The 21,122-nt window shown below is 39.9% G+C and overlaps 3 protein-coding genes across 3 annotated transcripts in view; 2 read left to right on the top strand and 1 right to left on the bottom strand.

Annotated features, from left to right (window-relative positions):
* The first annotated feature begins 36 nt into the window (after nucleotides 1-36).
* LOC311495963 (uncharacterized protein) lies at nucleotides 37-3,940 on the top strand. The gene is made up of 7 exons (XM_084555651.1): nucleotides 37-324; nucleotides 403-527; nucleotides 607-673; nucleotides 1,417-1,573; nucleotides 1,842-1,984; nucleotides 2,310-2,420; nucleotides 3,028-3,940. Exons 1-7 carry the CDS (start codon nucleotides 172-174, stop codon nucleotides 3,205-3,207), a joined length of 936 nt encoding a protein of 311 aa, XP_084411777.1. The 5' UTR covers nucleotides 37-171; the 3' UTR covers nucleotides 3,208-3,940.
* Nucleotides 3,941-4,155: 215 nt separating this feature from the next.
* Nucleotides 4,156-10,965, bottom strand: LOC311495962 (nucleobindin-2-like). Its single transcript, XM_084555650.1, has 13 exons — nucleotides 10,811-10,965; nucleotides 10,130-10,283; nucleotides 9,275-9,382; nucleotides 9,061-9,193; nucleotides 8,387-8,490; nucleotides 7,408-7,593; nucleotides 7,107-7,197; nucleotides 6,781-6,839; nucleotides 6,599-6,691; nucleotides 6,102-6,191; nucleotides 5,773-5,943; nucleotides 5,340-5,394; nucleotides 4,156-4,623 (listed from the first exon to the last, which is right to left on the bottom strand). Exons 2-13 carry the CDS (start codon nucleotides 10,262-10,264, stop codon nucleotides 4,520-4,522), a joined length of 1,329 nt encoding a protein of 442 aa, XP_084411776.1. The 5' UTR covers nucleotides 10,265-10,283; nucleotides 10,811-10,965; the 3' UTR covers nucleotides 4,156-4,519.
* Nucleotides 10,966-12,855: 1,890 nt separating this feature from the next.
* pik3c2a (phosphatidylinositol-4-phosphate 3-kinase, catalytic subunit type 2 alpha) overlaps nucleotides 12,856-21,122 on the top strand; it is a 41,002-nt gene continuing 32,735 nt past the window's right edge. The window contains exons 1-2 of the mRNA XM_084555640.1: nucleotides 12,856-12,949; nucleotides 16,164-17,416. Coding sequence (XP_084411766.1) covers nucleotides 16,244-17,416 — 1,173 coding nt within the window. The 5' untranslated portion in view covers nucleotides 12,856-12,949; nucleotides 16,164-16,243. The remainder of the gene's footprint in view (nucleotides 12,950-16,163; nucleotides 17,417-21,122) is intronic.

Here is a 21,122-nt window from a genome sequence, read left to right as displayed (position 1 = left end):
CTCTCTTGCGAAAGTTTGTGTATTTACAAACTCTTTTCCTATTGGCTGTTTAAGGTCACATGACCGACAAACATGCTGCCACGCGTCTCAGTGAGTTAGTTAAACCTTCTGTGCTGCTCAGTTTGAGTTACAACCTTAAACTTTGCGTTTGGGTACACATTTTGATTTAAAATGAGCATCCCAGTGGTGGACTTTGGCGCCTACAGCCTGGATGAGAAGGATATTGTTAAAGAGCAGCTGCACAAGCTGAGCAAAGAGCTGAGCACAGCTTTTACGGAAGTTGGTTTTGTTTTTCTGAAGAACTCTGGGATTACTCAGGAGGAGGTGAGGTCAGCCAGTTAAAGCCTTCTCTTACTGAGTTTGTGCTTAAACTGAGATGTGTCTTTTCTTCTGTATGAACAGGTGGACCGTGTTATGGACATATCCAAGAAATTCTTCCTGCAGCCAGAGGAACTGAAACAGCCCTTCTGCAGGAAAAGCTTCCCCAACAACCCGAACCACGGTTGGGTGTCACTGGAGACTGAGAGGTAGGAAATACCACATGAACATAAATCTAATCTGCATGATAGTTAGAACTGGTTTTACATTCAGCTCAATGTCTTTCAGGTTGAATCCACGTCGACCTGGAGACTTGAAGGAGGCATTCAATGCAGCTTCTCTTCACCCTGACATAGTAATGAATACGTTTGGAATTTGTACCTTTCATATATTTTGTCCAGTAAGGGATTTATTTGTTCAGTCACTTAACTAGTCCACATTGATCCTGCTTTTTTATGTAGGTTATCAGCATAGAGGTAAAGTACAGGTTATATAAGATCCGTTAATTTACCAGGGAAGGATCTGTTCTATTTGAAGACATAACTCAGACTGGATTGTCTCAATTCTGTTGATAACCAGTACTTCATAGTCAATCAGAGAGGAGAGCACTGACAAGAAAAATAATGAATATGGTAACATCTACACTAATCAGCCACAACATTAAAACCACTGACAGGAGAAGTAAATAACATTGACCATCTTGTGACTATACAATGTTCTGTTGGGAAACCTTTGGACCTGGCATTCATGTGGATGTTACTTAGACATGTAGCACCCACCTAGACCAGACCAGGCACCCCCACCCCATAGCAATGACACTCCTTGATGGCAGCAGCCATCCCCAGCAGGATGCAGCCTGACACAGACTGTGACGGCTACCTGCTTGATGGAATGGTCATGACAAGACACACACACAAAAACACTTTAGGAACAACTCAAAAAAACATGAAGAACAGCACAAGGTGTTGACCTGGCCTCCAAATTCACTGGATCCCAAACTAATCAAGTATCTGTGGAATGATCCACAGAGGGCCCTCAAGGGAGACGTACACAATATTAGGTCTTAATGTTACATAGCTCTGTTCTTTTCTCTCATAGAAATGGCCGTCATCAGGCGCTGTGACGGGTTTCCGGGAGATCCAGACGTCGTTCTTCCTGCGCTGCAGAGAGCTGAGTCTGCGGGTGCTGAGGGTGATGGCCCTCAGTCTGGGTCTGGATCCAGAAGTTTTCCTGAGTGCTCACCGTTTAATAGGAAGTATGATCACTACTCTCATGGTTCCTACTGTGCAGTTTTATAAGATCAGTGTTGCTGGGGTTCAGGCTGCATGTCAATTGTTAATCGTTAATAGTTCAATAATCTCCAGATAGACATCAAGAAAATCATTAATAAAATATATTTTATAAAACCTCAAGTCAGACAAGTCTTCAAAAATACGCATACAATGGGAAAAAACATTAAGACTTGCCAAGTTTTGTGTGCAGCTAAAGAGTTAAAGCAGACTGTGCTGCTGTGTCTCTTGCAGATGATGAGAACGGCACAACGCTGCGGTCCCTCTACTACCCACCAGTGAACAGTGAGAAGGCAAAGGAAGGTCAGCTGCGCTGTGGAGAGCATTCAGACTATGGCAGCATCACTCTGTTGTTTCAGAGCTCTGAAGGTCTGCAGGTAACACCTCGCATCTCTGCGTTTCCTATTGTGAGACATATTCACAAGAGGTGTCTGATACTGATTCATTGTACCTTAAGAGTAATACAACACTGAAGTTGTATTTTTGTTATTTTTTTATCTAGCTCTGACTTTGGCTTCATTTTAATGTCTCAGACTCCATTGTTTGTCACTTATTCATTTACTGCAGCCTTTGGGATACTTTAACCCGCCTTTATTGCATCAGTCTGTTTTTTGTTTAGTTGAATCTTTGTGTGATTTTAATACGTAACGTATAAGATGAATGAACAAATCTTCAGTCTTCTAATCCACCGGACTCTTTCAGGTCTTTACACGCTCAGGTGAATTCATCTCTGTCCCCATTGTCCCCGAAGCCGTCCTCATCAACATTGCTGACCTGATGCAGCGCTGGACCAGTGATCACTTTGTCTCTGTGGTGAGTTAAAAGGCTTTTCTTTAAATACATCTTTCATGATGTGGTTATGAAATATTGCTTAAAAAAAAAAAAAAAAAATGGACAAAAATGTTTGCATGTCAAGCAATCAGAACAACTTATTGCATTTCTCTCTTCACAAGTCTCCCTAGATGTATTTTGAAGATGTCTTCTTGTGAAGCATCTACTAATTCTTGTAAACAGAAAAGTGATTTACCAAGTAGTTTGTTCCGGCAGGTGAGTGTAAGTCTACGTATGTTTGAAAATTAAAGTCTTGATTTTAATCCTGGCAAATAATGCCCGAAGCTTGTGTAACACGGTGATAATACAAAATCTTTACTGCTAATTGTTGTAGAAACAAGAGACTTTCATACTTTTCACCGGTCTTAATTCTCCTGTTATTGGATAATATAATAAGTACAGTAAGTACAACTTCACTGTGAAGTAAACACAGGAAATGTTAAAATATGTATTTTGTTAATGGACCTTCATATATTGTAATATTAGTTATATGAGTTGTAATCATGCTTGTAACCATGTTATTAAAGCTGAATAAAGTTGTTTAAAAGAAGAAAGACCATGGTCTATGATGTTGTTCTCTGCTCCTCAGCGCCACAGGGTTTTGCTGCCCCCTGTTGGAGACTCCAGCACACGTCAGTCTCTGGCTTTCTTTGTCCAGCCAGATGATGAGGCTCTGATCACCTGCTGTGATGGCTCAAACAAATACCCTCCAGTTACAGCAGGCGCATACCTGATTGAGCGCTTCAACGACTCGTACGGAAGAAGCTGAATTCACTCCCATTCACTCAACACTGCACCTATGCGTCCCTGATCAGCTGACTGTAGATTTTGGGGGTTTTAATCATGCTTTTGTCACTTTAGGTAGCGCAGTGGTTTTAAACGATGAAATGTGTTTTTACGATAATCCATGACACAAACTTGCAAGTTCATTCACTTTATTGCCAACATTCAAACCTTGAACAACATTTCAATTCCTACATTACACAGGACGTCGGCTGGATGTGAACAAAATGGGACAATTAGACACCAGGATCGAGAGAGTAAGTTGTTTTTGCAAGAGGCATAAAATAATTGATGATCAACCAGTATGCTGAAACTCAAAGGATGAACTACCTTTGTGTCTTATCTGTTATTCTGCACTGAGAAGTCTTTGACCCATTTAATTCAGATTCTCCTAAAACAGACTGGGCCCCATTCAACCTGCTGCAGGTTCATTTACAGTGGTGTAAAGAATAAATAAATTGAAAGTACTATAAATTAAAAGCTGAGCTAATCCACAGACACACAAAGCATACACAATCACTGTAAAATTCACACAGCTCTCACTCTAACACCAGCACAAATACAAAATACTAAAAGATTTAAATATATGTAACTTCATGTGTTAATTCCATTCTGCAATCCTCTGACACAGCCTATACTGAAGGAAACTGCATTTTATGGAGTATAAAACGTCTTACTGTAAATGTGATTGTGTCACTTCTAAATATCCAAAAAAAATTAAAAAAAAAAAAAAAAAACCTCTACAAGTCCAGTTGCTTTTTTAAATCTTTTTTGGATATACCATGACCTGGATGACTGAGAACCTTCACAGACATGTCACTTCTAAAGTTACTCTTCTGAAATAATTTTTTCTGTCTCTCTTAACCATACATATAAATGCATTCTCAAAGTATTTCCTGTTGAAGACAATAAACTACAGTGTGCACAAAACAAGACATTCAGTTATCAGGCCAGCAGCCCTCCCTATTTCACGCCAGAGAACTTCCCACAGAGAACAGGGTCCTTGTTGTGACAAAGATCAAAATGACAAAAAACAAAAGGGCTGATTGTCCACGTAGAAAATTGGACCAGCTCCACATTTCAAGTCTTGCTCACTCAGCTGATTTGGCCCGTAAGGGGAAGGGCGTCATTGGCACTAAGTCTGAAGCATGAAATCAGGCTTTTTCAATTTTTTTTTTTAATGTTTACACATACTTGATATGTGTTTGGAAAATCCTAAACAACAAAAAAAATTCAATCATTAAAATGTAAACACACACGCATGTCCACTCATACAGCACACAGAGGGGCGAGGTCTGCTAAGAGTGACCTAGCACTGGAACATCTTGCTGCTGGTGACCAGGGGGCAGTGGTTGACTGTTTCCTGGTACAACTGGTGCTGGTTGGCCTTCAACTACAGGAGCTGCAACAGAGAGTCATATGTGCATGAGGATAATGAAAGGTATTGGCTGAAAATATGAGTCAGTAAGATTTTGAGCTTGTACAGTGATAAATTGTAAACCAGCCTTTGTAAACTTATAAAATAAATCTGCATAAAATATCCACAAATAACCACATTTGGAAGATGCATTGGATGTGCAACACCTGAATATGTCCATTCAGATTCAGGAATAAAGATACTGATATTGCATTTGTACTGGTAAATTCTGTGTCACACAGTGTGGGAAATGTGGTTGCTGAACTACAAATGGGCTTTTCTGTTTCTTTCACGGATGCACATGCACAAACTGGAATGTTTTTACAGATGAGTTTAACGAGTTTACAAAAGATTATTTACAATTACAAGCTTTGGAATTATTTGTGAAGATAATTCCAGCTCACAGGCACATTGATCTCAGTTTGAGTCCATTAAAATGGATTGTCCAGGAATTAGATGGGAGAGTGTTTCTGTTTCAAGTGAAGTTAGATCAGCTGATTTCTATTTTAAAGAAGTATAACTCCTAGTTGCCATCTAAGGATCTGAATCAACAGGTCTACGAGAAATCTTGTATAAAGTGGACCATTCTTATTTGAATTCCTCATGAAAGTGGAATACTAAATGACTCAGTCCTTTAACAGAGTCTGTTTTTCCTTATTTAAATCGACGTTAGACAACAATCACTGAAACTTCATACTTACGATTTCCATCAGCTTTTGTGCTATCAGCTTTCAACCTTTCCATTTCTTCCATCGCCTGAGCAGAGACAGGAGGACAGAAAATATTTGAGCGCCATAAGAGTGGGAAGCTCTGCTCAGTTCATTCACCCAAATATCTCATAAGCTGTAAACAACTTTATTTGCTATGAGCCATGATGAAAATAGCTTAATCTTTGTTTTGTTTGTTTAAACCTGCCCACTTCTTTCAAACTTGGCAGCCGTCAGTGATAGTGTGTGTGTACAGAGTGCACAGAGCACTTGGGTGTAGCTTGCCAGTGGTGCTACAAGGACGCCATTGTTTCACATTCCACCCACTAATACATTTCATCCACAGAAATGATTGATCAGCATTTGAAATATTGATTGTGGAATGGATTCTTGAGGGAAGAAGTAATTATTTCTGATTGTATTTCACCTGCTTTAGCCCCAACTTCTGAGCATTCAGTTCTTCCTGTTTTCTTTCAAGATCGTCCCTCTGCTTCTGCAACTCGGCTGACTTCTTGTTGATGTCACTCTCCTCATTGGCCAGTTGCATTTCATACTCCCTCAGCTCCTCCTCTGTGTAAAGGGGGTTTTGATCTATAGTCTACGGAGGCAAGAGCAGTATGTGTGTGTGAGTTAAATGATGTAATGAATGTAATAAATAATAATATTCAACTCCGACAACAAGGCATGATAGCCGCTGTCCAACACTAAAATAACAGGGAGTTTGGTGAAATTTTGACATTATAAACATAAACATACCTCCCACTCGTCTTTTTCGTTGAAGGCCTCCTTTTTAGTGGCTGCCATGAACTCGCTCAGTGACACAAGTCTGTCCTTATTGGTGTCCACCTGAACATCAACACATAACGCAGCTTTGGTCAACGTTTGTCTTCCGGATTAATCATTAGCATGCCTAAATCCAAAGCCCCAACCTTTCAGCTCCCTGTTAAGGCACTGTTTGTGCAATCCAGTTTTTCCCATCTGGCATCACTGAGAATCTCTGCACAAGTCTGTGTACATTTTGTGCCATCATATTATGAAACACTGTGTCCATCAATAACAATCCACATCCCACGGCTGTGTGAGTGGATAATGATTTTTTGCACTGTAATCCTTTGCTTAACTAAATGACTTAATGGTGACCTAGAAGTTAAGGTCTTTTCTAAACTGAAACTTTTGAGGGATACCTGCTCAGATCGACCAATTCTGTATCAATAACAAGTCTCCCTTTGGGTGGTATTTGCGTGGTGGCTCACCTCATTCATAACGTGCTCTCTCATTCGAAGCCTCTCTTCCTCCATCTCGACCATGTCATCCTCTTCATTTTCAGGGTTATACACCTTCTCCAGCTTGAATAAACACACCAATTATTCCTCAAAGGCTTCTTCAGTTATGTATTGAACTATCTGCAGAGCCAGACATAAGAAAAAATGATTACCTCTTTAGTGAAGAGCGCTTCAAGCTCACTCTCATCAAAAAAGCCGTCCCCATTGCTGTCTGCAACACAAAACAAATGTCTGGAACCAACATATTGCATCCATACGTAATGTTCCCACCGGGGCGTAATGCATTAAGTCAAACCAAGACCGTCTGACCACTTGTGAAACACAGCAGGCCATGAAGATCATTTTTTGACGAGGGATGGTTAGTCATTAACATGTAGAATCACTATTGAGTGCACAATGTCATATGTTAAAGATAGATTACAGTGCAAATATATGAATACTAAACTTGTTCTTGGCTCTTAAGAGACTTTCTGGTTACCGTGCATTTTGAAGAAGGTCTTGGGATCAAAGTCATCTGGGTCCAAACCATCTGCCTCCTGCCATACCTCTTTCAGCTGGTCCTCACTGCCCTGCTCGCATATACACACACGAAACAGATGCAAGTGTGAAGATTGATTCTTTTTCTTTATTATTCTATTTTATTGCTTTACTATTTTACTACTATGTATTATTAAAGCATTTAAGTAAAACACTTGAATGGATGAACAGTGAATTTTTCTTGGTGCTACTGCAGTCCATATTAGCATATTTAATGGACCTCATCACAGTGTGTGTCTTACAGGATGGTTAATTTTGGGATGGTCGGCATGTTTCTTCTTCATCTCCTCATAGTGCTGCTCTTCCTTCTTGCGGTCTTCCTCGTTCATGTTCTTCAGGCGCTCCCTCCTCTCGTGCTCCTTCATCAACTCGTACCTCTTGAACTCGTCGTGGTGGTCCTTGTCAAAGTTCTCCAGGTCTTTGGTGGCCTACGGAATAAAAACAAAAAGGTGTGACGGAAATGCATTGTACAGATTTGTCCACCATGCTGGAAGCGATTAATAGCCTTGATAGTAAAACTGAGTAATGACTCATATTTCAGCATTCTGTTGGCACAGTGGTGTATTTGTGTAGCGATATGAATCTACAACCTGTTGTTTGCATTTGTATAGATGGAGTATAAATCATTCTGACTGCTGGTGTTTTAATTGGTATATGAAGACTATATAATATATATATATATATATATATATATATATATATATATATATATATATATATATAGACACACACACACACACACACACACACACACACATATTGCCCCAAAATAGCAAAGTTCAGTCTGTGAATCTAAAACCATTTTGGACCGGAACTTGTAGGTAAATTCTTCATGTTACAGCGCCAAATGTACTCACTTGTTATCGAGTGTATAAGTATGTTATGGTAGTCTCATAAACAAAGGAAGCACTCCTTTGTCACAGATAGTAAACATGTGACATGATACATGTCTGAAAAGCCTGACTAACTGACAGAGAAGATATGGGAGAGGTCTTGAGAAACATGGCTCAGTGTTTGGTACTTTTAATTCTATTAAGGCACATACCCATTAATGAAAGCAATTATAGATGCTTAAGTGTTTTTTACTGTGTATATGTATGACTGTTAATATAAGAAACTACACTAGACTACACACAAACAGTGCAGAGGAATATTATCAGTATAAGTAGATGACTTCACTCATCACTAATAACAGTGCGAGGCTCCTGTGTGTATGTGTACCGATTGGATAAGGTTGTCCAGGTCCTCCACCTCGAACGTGTCCGGGTTCATATGGTTGAGGTGTTCAAACTGTTTCAGCAGGGCCTGGTGGTCCACTGTACGTCCTGCAAGGAAGGGAATAATGACTGGTTTTATTTAGCTTTAACAAAGTTAGATTAAGTGTTTTGTGAATCGAAGCAAATTACAATTTTAACTAAACCAGAGATTGGTTGATTGTCTTATTCAGTAAACCAAGTCAGTGGTTAATGTTTCCTTTGAGTTTCACAAAGACATTTTGTGTTTCCGCATTTTTTCAGTACATACCAGACACACGATCAGAGACAAACTTTGTTTATATATGTTTCAAATGTATTATATTTTGAATAACAGAGAATTATTCAAGAATTACGTAATTTAATTAAATACTGGCAAATAAATATAAATGCATTTCTGTTTTTAAAAGCTGTTGAGCTATGACTTGAACACGTATTCTTAATCTTTCATGCAGCAGTTCCTACTACAGAGCAGAAGTCACTGTTACATGAAGTGTACAGAGTATTACACCATTTTCTTATGCCACATCCTGTTGGGCGGTCATCCTCATTTGACGATGACCCAACTGCTGATTTGTATTACAGAACTCACACTGTATTGTGCTTCAAAGTGCTTGTCGGTAGGACATGCCGGATACTCACCGTTTCCTTCCTGAATGTCATGTTTGGCTTTGATGAGCATCCTCAGTCGGTTCATCTCTTCCCTCTTCAGTTCATCCAGCTTAGTCCGAAAATTGTGGTGGACAAAGTCCAACTCTTTGGAAAGTTTGCCTTGCTGCGAGCAGAATGTCAACACACCACAGTTCAATTAAAAGTGCACATGTTACAAAATGGGGAACTGTAGTTCAGTATGTACCTTGATGTCATCCATATTGGTATTTTTTAGCTTTTCTCTGAAGTGTGGATCTTTCTCGAGGTACTCAATGACTTCTCTGAGGTAGCGGTCATAATGCAGCCCAGTGTCCTGAAAAATGCAGCCATTTAAAAGTTCACACGATTAACTGGTTAATGTCTAACATTAATTAGGATTATTATGGAAAACTAGCTACTAAGCTCTTGCTAATACTGCTGTTGTTTGTTTTTCCTTTGGCATTTTACCCACAAGTGAAGCAGCTCTGTTTGAGATGCTGGAGGCTCAAACAGTTTGTTGTTTAGATGACTCCTATTATTTGGTGTAATAAGTCATTAAACCCTTATTTAAAGGGGACATATAATACAAAATATCTAATTGTTTTTGAACTTGAATATACGTCAACTATGTGTCTAGAGACCCACAAAATATGAGCTTGTATGCCTTAATTTCTTTCCTTTGTCCCTCAATCAGAAAGAGTGGGTCTAAACAAGCCATTCAGGTTTGCAGCTTATCCCCTTATGTCATCATAAGGGCCGTGCCCCCGGGTGGTTAAACATGTTAAGTGTAACTCGTTATCAGCCATATTTGTTCTCATGCCTCATTGTCACCAGTGTATCCATGGCCAGGGAAAACATGCTTGAGAAGCTGCAGCTCATTTTCATTGAAAACCACAAACACAGGAACAGCACACTTGTTTCAAGAGTAAAACCAGGCATTTAAAGGGATGGTAGAATAAATGATCTGTGCATCATTTTGAGTTAAAACTTGAAATACATATTCTGAAATTACATTAACTTCTTAAAAAAGGCGTTTAATATGTGACCTTAAACTGTATATAACATTGTCCATCTGACTCACAGCACTCTTGGGTGGCTCCAGTTCCTCCACCTCAGGCTTCTTTTGGGCCTTGTCCACACTGATAGGCACTGACTGGATGCACAGCCACAAACTCAGCAGAACCAGCCCACATTGGGCTGAGGCTTTACTCCTCATCGTCTGGATAGGTAAGGGGCTACAGAGAGAACACACAAAAAAGAGGTATTAATAGAGTATGTCACAATTGTGTATTTTGTGAGCATACACAATTAGACCTATGGCAAATCTCTTATGGAGCATACAGCATCAACAGCCAATACAGCATGGGCAGGTGCAAAGACAACACCCTCAGTTTCACAAGCATTGCAAAAAGGATAACAGCTCCACTTGAAAACAGTGTGGAGATGAGGTTATGCAAGTTGGTCCTAATCTCAAAACCAACCACTTGACAAGTGCTATGCAACACACGTGTTGGGTGGATAAAGACTCCTAAAGTAGGCTTTGCTTTAAAATAGTTCCTCTGCCTTATAACTTGAAGCCTGCAACAGAGTATGACAGACGGACAGGCCAAGTGTAAAATTTAAAGAGCAGGTTCTCTTGTGGTGTTCGTTTAGAAAGCATGGTAGCTAATTCAATGTCCCATAGATACACACAAAACTAGACTCATTTGTCTAGTGAATTTCGTTTTAAAAAAAAATACAGTTTATGCAAAATAACACTTACTTGTAGAGTGTCGCTTACTTTGAGCTCCTCCCTTTATTCTTCGAAGATGCTTTCACCGTTTAGTGATCCTCAGCGTGCCAGAGCCTCACCGGAGCTTGTTTACAGCTGTCATTTGCCTACCACCAACAAGCCTCCTATGACCACAACCTACAGAAAAAGGTTGTGTTCACCATGGCAACGCCCCGCCTCCGACCGCTCTCATTGGACAGAGAGAGTACACATTCTTAGTAAAACAGTCGCGTTGAGAGCTGATTGGACGTCTGTACCTGTCACTCAAGGAGTATCGACTTCAGTCTGTGGATTAAGGTGCGTTGAGCCTAACCGTACGTGGCGTTTAGTCAACCCCCGGCGAAGGCGGAGTTAACGTTTACTTGTAAGAAATCTCATCATTCATAGTTTGAAACTGGAATACACATACTCAGTAATATGTTTATATTAGCAAAAGGCAGACATTTCAAAATAATTTAAAGGGAATCGATCTGATCACGGTGGTAAAAAAGTGTTTACCTCTTTTATTTATGCTACCTTTCAAGAGACTATTATTTTTAACTGCCACTATAAGGATATAAAGCAATACAAAACATTATGTTTTAAATAATATCTACAGTATATATTTTTTTAATTTCCATTTGTTCATTCACATATGGAACATTGTACAACATTGTACAGATATTATTCATCACATTGTTCGATAGAAATCCTGTAAAATAACAGTGCTAGCTTATTAAACAGTTCAATTTTGTACTTACATTTCTCCTGTATAGTTGTATATATAAACAACAGTATTCATTCATTATTCAGCTAGTTTCCACTTACAGATCCTTCTTGTATATTTTTTTTATATATTCATATATACATATATATATTCTATGTATTTTGTACTATAATATATTGTAGTAGAAGTAGTTAGAGTAGTAAAAATAGTGTTGTTGTGGTAGTAGAAGTCGTTATTTCCTGTGTCACATATGTAAATACAGTATATACCACAGTGAGACTAGGAGAAGTATTTCACACCTCTGTATATTTTTATGAACATATTGTGGACACAGCTTGTCTGTTGACTTGAATCTTGAATGCAACCCATGCACACATCATAAATGGAGCACTGACACTGGTAGAAGCAACATTTAGATCTTTAATTTGAGTGAAAGTAGCAGTAACACTGTAAAAATACTAAAAGACTTGTGTTTAAAACATTTTGTAAGCAAAAAATGCATGAACTACTTGCAGCATTGCGCAACTACTACAAATTACAATGCAACTAGTAACCCTGACTATTAAATACATGTAAGGGAGTAGGAAGTGAAACAGTTTCCTGTGAGATGTGATGGAATCTTAAATATAAAAATGCATAAAAGACAAATATTACAGTAAAGAGCTCAGAAATTGCACGTATATAACTACATATCAGAACATCAGTGTTATTGTCGAGTAATTACAGTATTTTTTATTACTTTGGTCAATGATACATACATTTCCCTCACATATTTAAAATAATCAGTGACAGAGAATAATTTCAGGGATAGCTGACAGTAGTACGCATTTGATGATTTGACTTGTGTTAAATGACTTTCAGAATTTAAGGTTGCATAACAAACGTAAAAAAAATATATATATATATATATATCTGCAGATGACCTGCAGCGAAAGAGCTGTTCCACATTTTTTACATAAGCAAAAATACTTAGTAAAAATATTATTTCAGGTAAAGAACTGCAATCAGCAAGCAACTTACAGCAGATTCAGCAGAAATCAGAAAACGTCTATTGCCATCTGGCATTGATACATTAATATGTATTAGAGTATACTCTTAGAATGGCATTACTGGCACAATAAACTCAATTTTAAAGTTAAACTACATTTTGAAGTTGATGTTGTGATGTTGTGATGTTGTATTTCTACGTCTATGCCCCTGAATCCACATTTATTTCGACACCAGCCTCTTTACTCCACACGGTGGCGCTGCTCCCCCGATTAATCCCCACCAAAGGCCGGCCAGCCAAGCAGAAACGCTATCTGCCCGTATCCAACCAAAAACTACAGCCAACCACCTCAACAGGAACTGACGTCCCCTCCGTGCAAGTGGATGGAAAAATGCAACTGCAGGAAAAATGGCTCCAAACACCGCACCGCTGAAAGGTGAGAAACAAACCTTTTAACAGTACATGTCCGCTTGTAAAAGTTTTAGGTCGTAGTTGTCTGAAATTAGCTGTTGCGGCTTGGTCCCGTCCGACCGTTTGCCGTTTGAAAAAAGCTACATATCTTCCTTGTTGTGGGTAGTTGGCAGCACCAAAGCAGTTGCCTGAGTACTTTTAAATTATTAAATCTGTGTCCCTCGAAGTAGGGTTAGCGTGTTAAGTTGTCGTTGTTTAGCTAATTTCACTCCGGCTTTAGCTACTGTGTATGAAGTGTTTGTTTACTGTGTGTACGGATTTAGCAGATTTAGCGGCTAACTTAGCCTCCAACAAAGTCAAAAGTTACAAAAAAGCATTAGCAAAAGTACTAAGAAGTGGCACTTAATCGTGCTAGCCGGCTTAGTTAGCAAGGTTACTTTCCCACAGTTGTTAAAAGTCACAGATATCTCATATAAACGTCGAGTTAGTTCCTATTTTAAGATGCGCGTAGTGCGAAAACACTCAATGTTTATGAGTTATTGACAATACACGACACATCATTTGTTGTCAGGTGAGCATCAGCCGATAGGTTAGCTTAGCTGAGCTGTATACAAATATCACGTAAACTGCTTAGAAAATAAAAGTTGTGTTAGCAAATCGACTGAATTGCTATTTAATGCATTCCAGTATTTACCGGATAACAAAGAATATACTACACTATAGCGTTGAGACAAAGACTGAAGCTGGCTAACGACACTTGTTAGCTACACGCAGTGTTTTCCCCTAAGTTATTGTAATAAAAGTGAAAGTTAGCAGAAAACATGAGCATCGTGCACCCTGAATAACTATTCACTATTCCTCTGCACTTGCAAACTGAGCTCTCTCTGCTGAACACAGTTTGAGCAATTCAAACTGAATGTTCACTGGTCGTTTGAGATTTCAGCTTCCTCCAACATAGTGTTTTTGTTTTGCTTTACTGACTTAATGTTCTGCATAGGTTCTTCATTGATCATAGATAAGCCAGTACAGAAAAAAACAGAAAGAATGTTTACTGTGTTGTCTTTTCTTGAGAGCCACAGAACACATCTTGAAAATCTGTAAATCAGGCCTGGTTACTTATTTTCCCTTTTAAAGATGCTGGAGTGTGCTGTACTTTGATCAGCTGTACCGTGTACTGCTAACATCTGCACTTTTGAAAAGTTACTGGAGGGATAACTCATGTAACCTCATTAGGTCTGAACTCTTAGTACGAGTGCAACCTCTGGCTATGCAGTGCAAACACTGATTCCAAATTCTAGTGGAGATTCAAAAGTTACCAAATAAGTTATCATTTGTAATCATACTTTAGTATTGAGAATTTATGTTTCTGATGGTACAACGTTGAATATTCTGTAGATGTTATAAAGTACATGCAACATGTGATAGTGATTTGAAGGCCAAATTAAGGTAAAGTAGCTGTTAATGAGCTAAGATTGGGCCGGTGGGTTTGCCTAAACATCAAGTAATATATTTGACAATTCACCAGTCTCAGTCAATGTGACTTAAATCTTTTCACTCAAGCAAGAATTTGGGCTGGGATCCATGTGGCTAGGGTATCTGTTGTCCCCTGAATACTCAAACGGTACTAACGGCACTCAAATGTCAAAATAAAGTCTTAAAGGCTTGAGAAACTGCCATCCTTTGCCGCAGAGAGGTGGGACAGAGTATGCAGTATTTGTCTTGGCCTTTTAAGTGGCCTATTTGTTGCCTTTTGTGGCGGTTTTTGTGTCCCTCTTTGCCATATAAGGCCTTCAAGCTTTCCTTGGATTTGTACTATATGGGATAGGTCTCACCAATTTGCAATGATTTACAGTGCAATATGGTTGAGAATACTGAGTCTTATGAAGGGTTTCTCAGATTCACGCAGTGTTTACACAAAGAATCAGGAAGTAGCTATTGTTTCAGTTAACTGGGTTCAGTGTGTTAACTTTGGCATTTGGCAGTTAATAGGTTCTGATCCTTTGATTTATGCCTTTAAATACGTGGCTGCAGTCTGTCAGAGTGCGCTTACTGGATGCAAAAGTAGTTATATTCAGATCTTCTTTCGCAGTACATGGCTTGAAGTCATGAAACAAAAGATGATGACCTTTAAATATGCTTTAAGTTCCTCCAAGCTGTTTTCTTTTCATAGTTGGCTCAAAGTTCTCCTTGTCAAATGCTCAGTGAGTGGAGCCACATTGTCACTGCCTGCTGGTGTTCGCACAGCTGATAAGACAATCTTGGGCCATGGTGCTAACATAATGGTAACAGAGGGAGAGAAAGCCCGAGGAAGAGAGAGACCCATTGGGCTGTTTAGCATGCCAAATTCCTCAGCTGCACAATAGTGCTAGGCTAGCCTGAGCCCCAGCACAGCCAGCCTTCTCCACCACAATGGGAGGGGAAGCTCAGGAGAGGCCAGTGACGCCTGGGGAGAGAAGGAACTCACTCAACCCTGGGACTGTGATCGTCCGATGAATGGTTGCTTTGAGTAGGCGCCGTGTCATTTTAGGATCACAAAACAGTCTTTGCTGCAATGTTTTTCTGATGTTATAGTCGTGGGATACTCTTGGCTCCTTTCTGGTGTTGTAGGCTTACCATAAATAGTTTGGAAGGTTCCATTGGTTGGTATTAACTTGTACCTTTTGATGGATTGGGGCGGGGGGGGGGGGGGGGGGGGGATTTTGGGATGATGAGATTTGTGTTACGCTTTAACTCCATGTTGATAAATTGGAGTCATATATGTCACCTCCTTGATATAAATTACCTTGCGCAATTGTTTGATTTAGTCTCTTTACTTTTGGTATGTGGTCAGTCCGGCTGCTTGGTACACGTGATCTCAAGGGTGCGCAACATGGAAGTACACAAATAATGGAGAACTCACAATTAATGCTGGTAATGCTGGTAATGTAGCGCACCATGTCAGTTATGTGACCTAAATTGATGCCCTTGACCCCAAAGCAAGCACATGTAATTATTGGCTTTGTATACGTCACAAATGGCTGTCAATCGATAAGCAATTAAAGCATGCTTAGAGCAGGGAAGTCTAGAGAAACTTTATTCTATGATATGACTTTGTCCCCTGTGGATCAGCGGGTCAAGTGAATTGTCCAATAATTGCATGGTTGATGCAATAATCCCTGAGTCTGTCTTACTTATTTTGACTTTATTTCATCACCTTTTGATATAATTCATCCAAAACGTTGTTTTGCTTTTTTTTTCAGGTGTTTAAAGCCTTGCTTCGCAACTATTTGGGCCACACTGACTTAAAAAAACGTACTTATGGCACCTTCCACTTGACAAAATGGCCCAGATATCAAGTGGTAATGGGTTCAAGCTGGATGTCCCCCAGCAGAAGGGGGTTGTGGGTAAAGAGGAAGCCCTGCGCATGGAAGAAGAGGCCTTAGCAAAATTGCAAAGGGAGAAGAGACACACTTTTTCAGCTTCAACATCTTCATCTTCCTCTGGGGCATCTTTATCCTCTTCAAAACCAAAACCATCTAAATCTACCACTACTGCTCCTCACCTTACACCCTCAACTAATAGATCAGACAAGGACCTCATTGTCTTCCCAGAGACCAAGAAACAGGCAGAGCAGGACAAGTTCAGGGATATTGATGTGGACAAGCTGACAAATGAAGAACTTGAAAAGCTCCTACTTGATGAAAATTTTGGGGCTAACAGCAAAGTGTCCCGTCCCTCATCACTGCTGGGGTTTAACCTGAGTGCCTCGTACCCTGGAGGCCATGCCTGTAGCACCTCCCCTTTCCAGAGCAGCCAGTGGACACCTGTTTTGTCCACCCCATCTAGTTCCAGTGTCTCCACTCCAACCCATCAGACAACCCCAATGTTCCCCTCTGCTCCATTTCCCAAACCAGGCACATTTCAAAATGGTTTCACTCCAGCCATGTCACCATTCATGGCCCTGCCGGCGCAGCAGCCGTCGTTCATGGCGTTCACCCCCATCCAGCCTGCTGCTGCTATGGTCTTCCAACAGCCAGCTGTTGACCCAGAGATGGCCAAACTGTTTGACAAGATTGCCAGCACCTCAGAATACTTGAAGAATGGCAGATCGGCCAGCACTGACTTGGACTCCTCTCAAGCAAATACAGCTACAGCCTCTCTGGCACCCAACCCACCACCACAACAACCAGAAGTGACAGAATCTTCTCACATCAGCCGGTTTGAGTGGCTGGATCTAGACCCACTTACAAAGCGTAAAACTGAGAATGAGGAAGCGGCCCTGGCAGCAGGAGGTACTGCGCAGACAGTAGCAGGAGTTTCTGCAGGTGATCCTTGGGATGCTGTACTTGAGACGGAAGGGAACGGCAGTAGTAGTAGCACCCCCCCACTGGAGGGTAAGGCTTCTCCGTCAGGTCGGTCACAGCCCAGGAGAACATCAGCAGGAGCAGCCGTCACTAGGAGCCACTCCCTCAATATCCCAGGGACCTCCTCTCAGCACAAGCCAAACAATCAGGTAGGAAGAAAATTAAATGTTCAAAAATGATGTCGTCATACGTTTAGATATCAGGAAGTCTGCAAAGATTTTTCTAGGTGTTTCGACAGCACACCTTTTGCTATATCAGCCTTGTTTGATGCACACAGGTTATTTGTCAAAAAAGGAACAGTTGTAGTCATTTCACATCAGATGTTTTTTTTGCTGTTTTGTGTGTGTGTACGTGTCTATACTGTCAGATTAGTTTAAATTTAATCTGGTTAGTTAGACACAACATACATGCATAAAGACCTGAGATTTAAACAAGCTATCTCCTTGGCTGTGCATTGCATACCTACAATCGTGCACCGCAGTATAAACAAGGAAATAAAACGGCAACTTTCAAAACAATTGAGCGTGAGTAGAGTTTAGTCGATGATGGTGGATCTTCCTATGCAGCCAAAACAGCCATCAACGTCTTGTTCGCATCTCAATGTGTAGTCCTCCTTCTTTCACTAAGACAAGCAAAACATCCTCTTTACATCTGCTCCCTGTAATTTAGTGCTTTGCTGTGGTGAGCTGCCTACTGTTTCACCACACAATTTATTCTCAGATACATTTTGTGATTAATTTTGCCATGCTGCACAGGAGGGTTCTCATTTCTCGAACTGAATATGTAGAGCATTCATTTGGGACAGTGCTGTGGGCAAGAGGCATGGTGGATGTTGCTGCCTCTAAATTTTGTTTTCCCGTCAACTGAGCAACCATCTGTCATTTGGCTGGTAGCTATGAAATGGAGTGGAGAGGCAAGACAAGCATAGTGCAGTATAGAGCGTGACGGTTAACCTGGGGCCTGCCAGCCATGTTTAAACTTGTCATTCTATGGCTTCTTTCTTCTTCCTAGAGAACAAAATACTACAATACCGGACGTTCTCATTTGAATGTTGCATTGCATCAACACTAAAAAAAATCCAGTCTGATTTTCAAGGTCTTAACAAGCAGTTCTGTTGGACATTGTGTCCCTTTTTTCTGCGGTTCTCAAGGCGCCCACTTCCTGCTTATTGTGTTTAAATGTGTCTTGACCAAACAAATGCTCTGACATGTTTCTCACAGCAGAGTGATAATTAGCCTCACGGCTCTGTACACCCTCTTATTTCCGGAATTTCCCATTGTTGCTGGAAAACCTGGAAATATGACACAATCTAAACAAAAATAATTCAAAATCACTGTGGGAAAAGATCATAAAGAGGAGGAAAGAACAGTTTCAGAATACTGTTCAGGTATCTTTCCAGTCCATGTGACTGTGCAGACATATACTTTACTGCTCATCAACTTGTCCGGTCTGTACACCCAGCTGTTTCTTCCAGGGCTTTTTCTTTTAAATGATTAAACTGCACTAGTTTACTCTTGTTGCTCTGTGTTATGTCTAGGTTCAAACATGTGTTTGTTGGAGCTGTTTTAGCCCAGCATTCTTCGTATTTGTCTCATCACTTTCTTATCTGCGTCCATAATGCCTTTGTAAGGTTTTGATGGTATGTGTGTTAGCTTGCTTCCCATGTTCCATCTGCTTGCCTGTCAGTCGCCGCCCATGTTGCTATAAACATGAGCAAGCCTGTACATGTCCCCTGTTCCCTACAGCAGCAAAAGAATGACCAAACACATCACACTCATGAACTGCTGTGCCAGCTTCAGTCTTATTTAGACATTTAGAAGGAGAAAATGTATTTAATTTTGGATAGCTGTGGTATGTCGTACTTTGAGCAACTGTGTTTAAATCCTGTGATGCAGGCAAATAACTCTACACCTCTTTTAGTTGCTTAACATAAAGTCTTGCAGTAGTTTGTAGGGGAAGGTTTTATTGATATAATGCTGTAGTTTAAAATGTTCAGCTTATGAAAAAAGTAGTTTAACACAAAGTGTAATAGCACAGCTTAAGTGGAGAATCACTTAGATTTACATAAGAACAAGAACATAGAAATATAACTACCTTTTAAACCATATAGCTTAACCACTGAATGCTTAACACAGCGAGTCAAAGATGGTCCACATGTATTGATCCAGATAGTTTACAGTGACAACACAGCTCAATGGCAGGCATAGGGGCTGTCAAGGTTTGGCCCTGTTGTTCAAAGAAAAGTAAAATGCAGTAGTCCCCTGAAAAGAGTATCATTTACATTGCTTCAAAACATTTTATTATAGCATGCGGTTAGGTTGTACATCGTTGAGTGTTTTGCCTGTTGTTTCAGTCTGAAATTAGACGGATAATGATATCATTAAGTGACACTATTGTTCAAAATGCCCCTCTTTGAAAAGTGTTATAATGACCTAATAGTGCATTAACAGTAGTGCATTAATATAGAATGTGGTTATATGAAGTCCATTTTAATAGTGTTACAAAAAATAAAAGCTGTTTAAGAAAACAAGACCTAACAACAAATAAAAGGCTAACATGGACAATGATTAGTGTGAATTTGACTGATATGTTAAGCACCTGATTTAAAAAAAATGTTAACATCCAGCATACTGTATTAAATTAAGATTTAGATCACTGATATTATTGCAACAACTTCCAATAAGTATCTATGGTGACAACAAACATCCACAATGCATTTTGTTGCAAATAGAGCCTGTGTTGGCAGGTCATCACCCTGGTGTTGAATTGCAGCCCAGATCCAGACATCAGACACCTTTTAATCCTTGCTTTAAATATTAATGATACTTTGGACTGCACGTCAACATATGCTGATAGTCTACTTAAAGCATTGTTGTTGGAAGTTGACTAAGTCTGTACAAGCCACATGAGTAATCTTGCTACTTTTGCAAAACATGGCATAAATAGACATAACACAGCCTTGCTTTCTTTTGAGGACGTCTTGTACCAGCAAACGTCAGACATCAGTAGGAAGTACTGTATATTTTTGTTGTTGCACTTTATGGCAATTATGTGTTCCATACGACAGTTGTGGCTGGAGACATTATGTTTTCAGGTTAACTGCTTGCATGTCTCTTGTGTCTGATGTCAACCTCTCAAACACCTTTACTTAATTACCTCAAATTTGACACAAGCCTCCACTGGCACTAGTTTGTGAAATAATTATGAAAACAAACTAAATTCTTGTTTTGTTTTTTTTTTGTTTTTTTTTCAATAGCATTATTTCTGAGATGAGTGGTTGACTTTTAGTCACCCTGAACTTGCCAAGCTGTGTTGTGGTTGGCAAGAATGTACTGCAAGATGTAGTAGTGTGGGAAGAGGGGTGTAAAATGGAACAAATGAGCGCAAACTTAAAATCTTAGTCAGAATCAAGCTATCTGCTGTGAAGTCTGCCCCTCTTCTTCTCTGCCTCACATTCCTGTCTTTACATGTATTTTTTGTTCTCCTCCTCTGACCTTTACACTCTCCACTTGCAGCTTTCACATTGTTGTCTGCATCTATTATGACTTGCCTGCCCTGTCTTCACATTCTCTTACTATGTCACTCGTGACCTTTGTCACTTGACTACTTTATTCCTACCTTTCCTCCTCTTTCCATAGTTCACAGTCTTAGTTTAAAAAAATGACGCCTGCGGTGCCGGTCTGCTAATCCTTTGCTTTGGCCTTTGGAAGTAAAACTGTATGTTAGTGATAATCAGCAGCCAAACAAATATCTCTATCTCTAGTACAGTCGTCATGCTTCACAGCCTGCTCAAACCTTGCGCTCACTGTTTGCAAAGCAGCACAGAAAGTTAATGCATCATTTACCACATGTCGC

This window comes from Chelon labrosus (assembly GCF_963514085.1).
Source record: "Chelon labrosus genome assembly, chromosome: 11".
NCBI classification, from domain to species: Eukaryota; Metazoa; Chordata; class Actinopteri; order Mugiliformes; family Mugilidae; genus Chelon; species Chelon labrosus.
The sequence above is the reverse complement of the archived record's forward strand: the minus strand, read 5'-3'. Positions and strand labels throughout refer to the sequence as shown.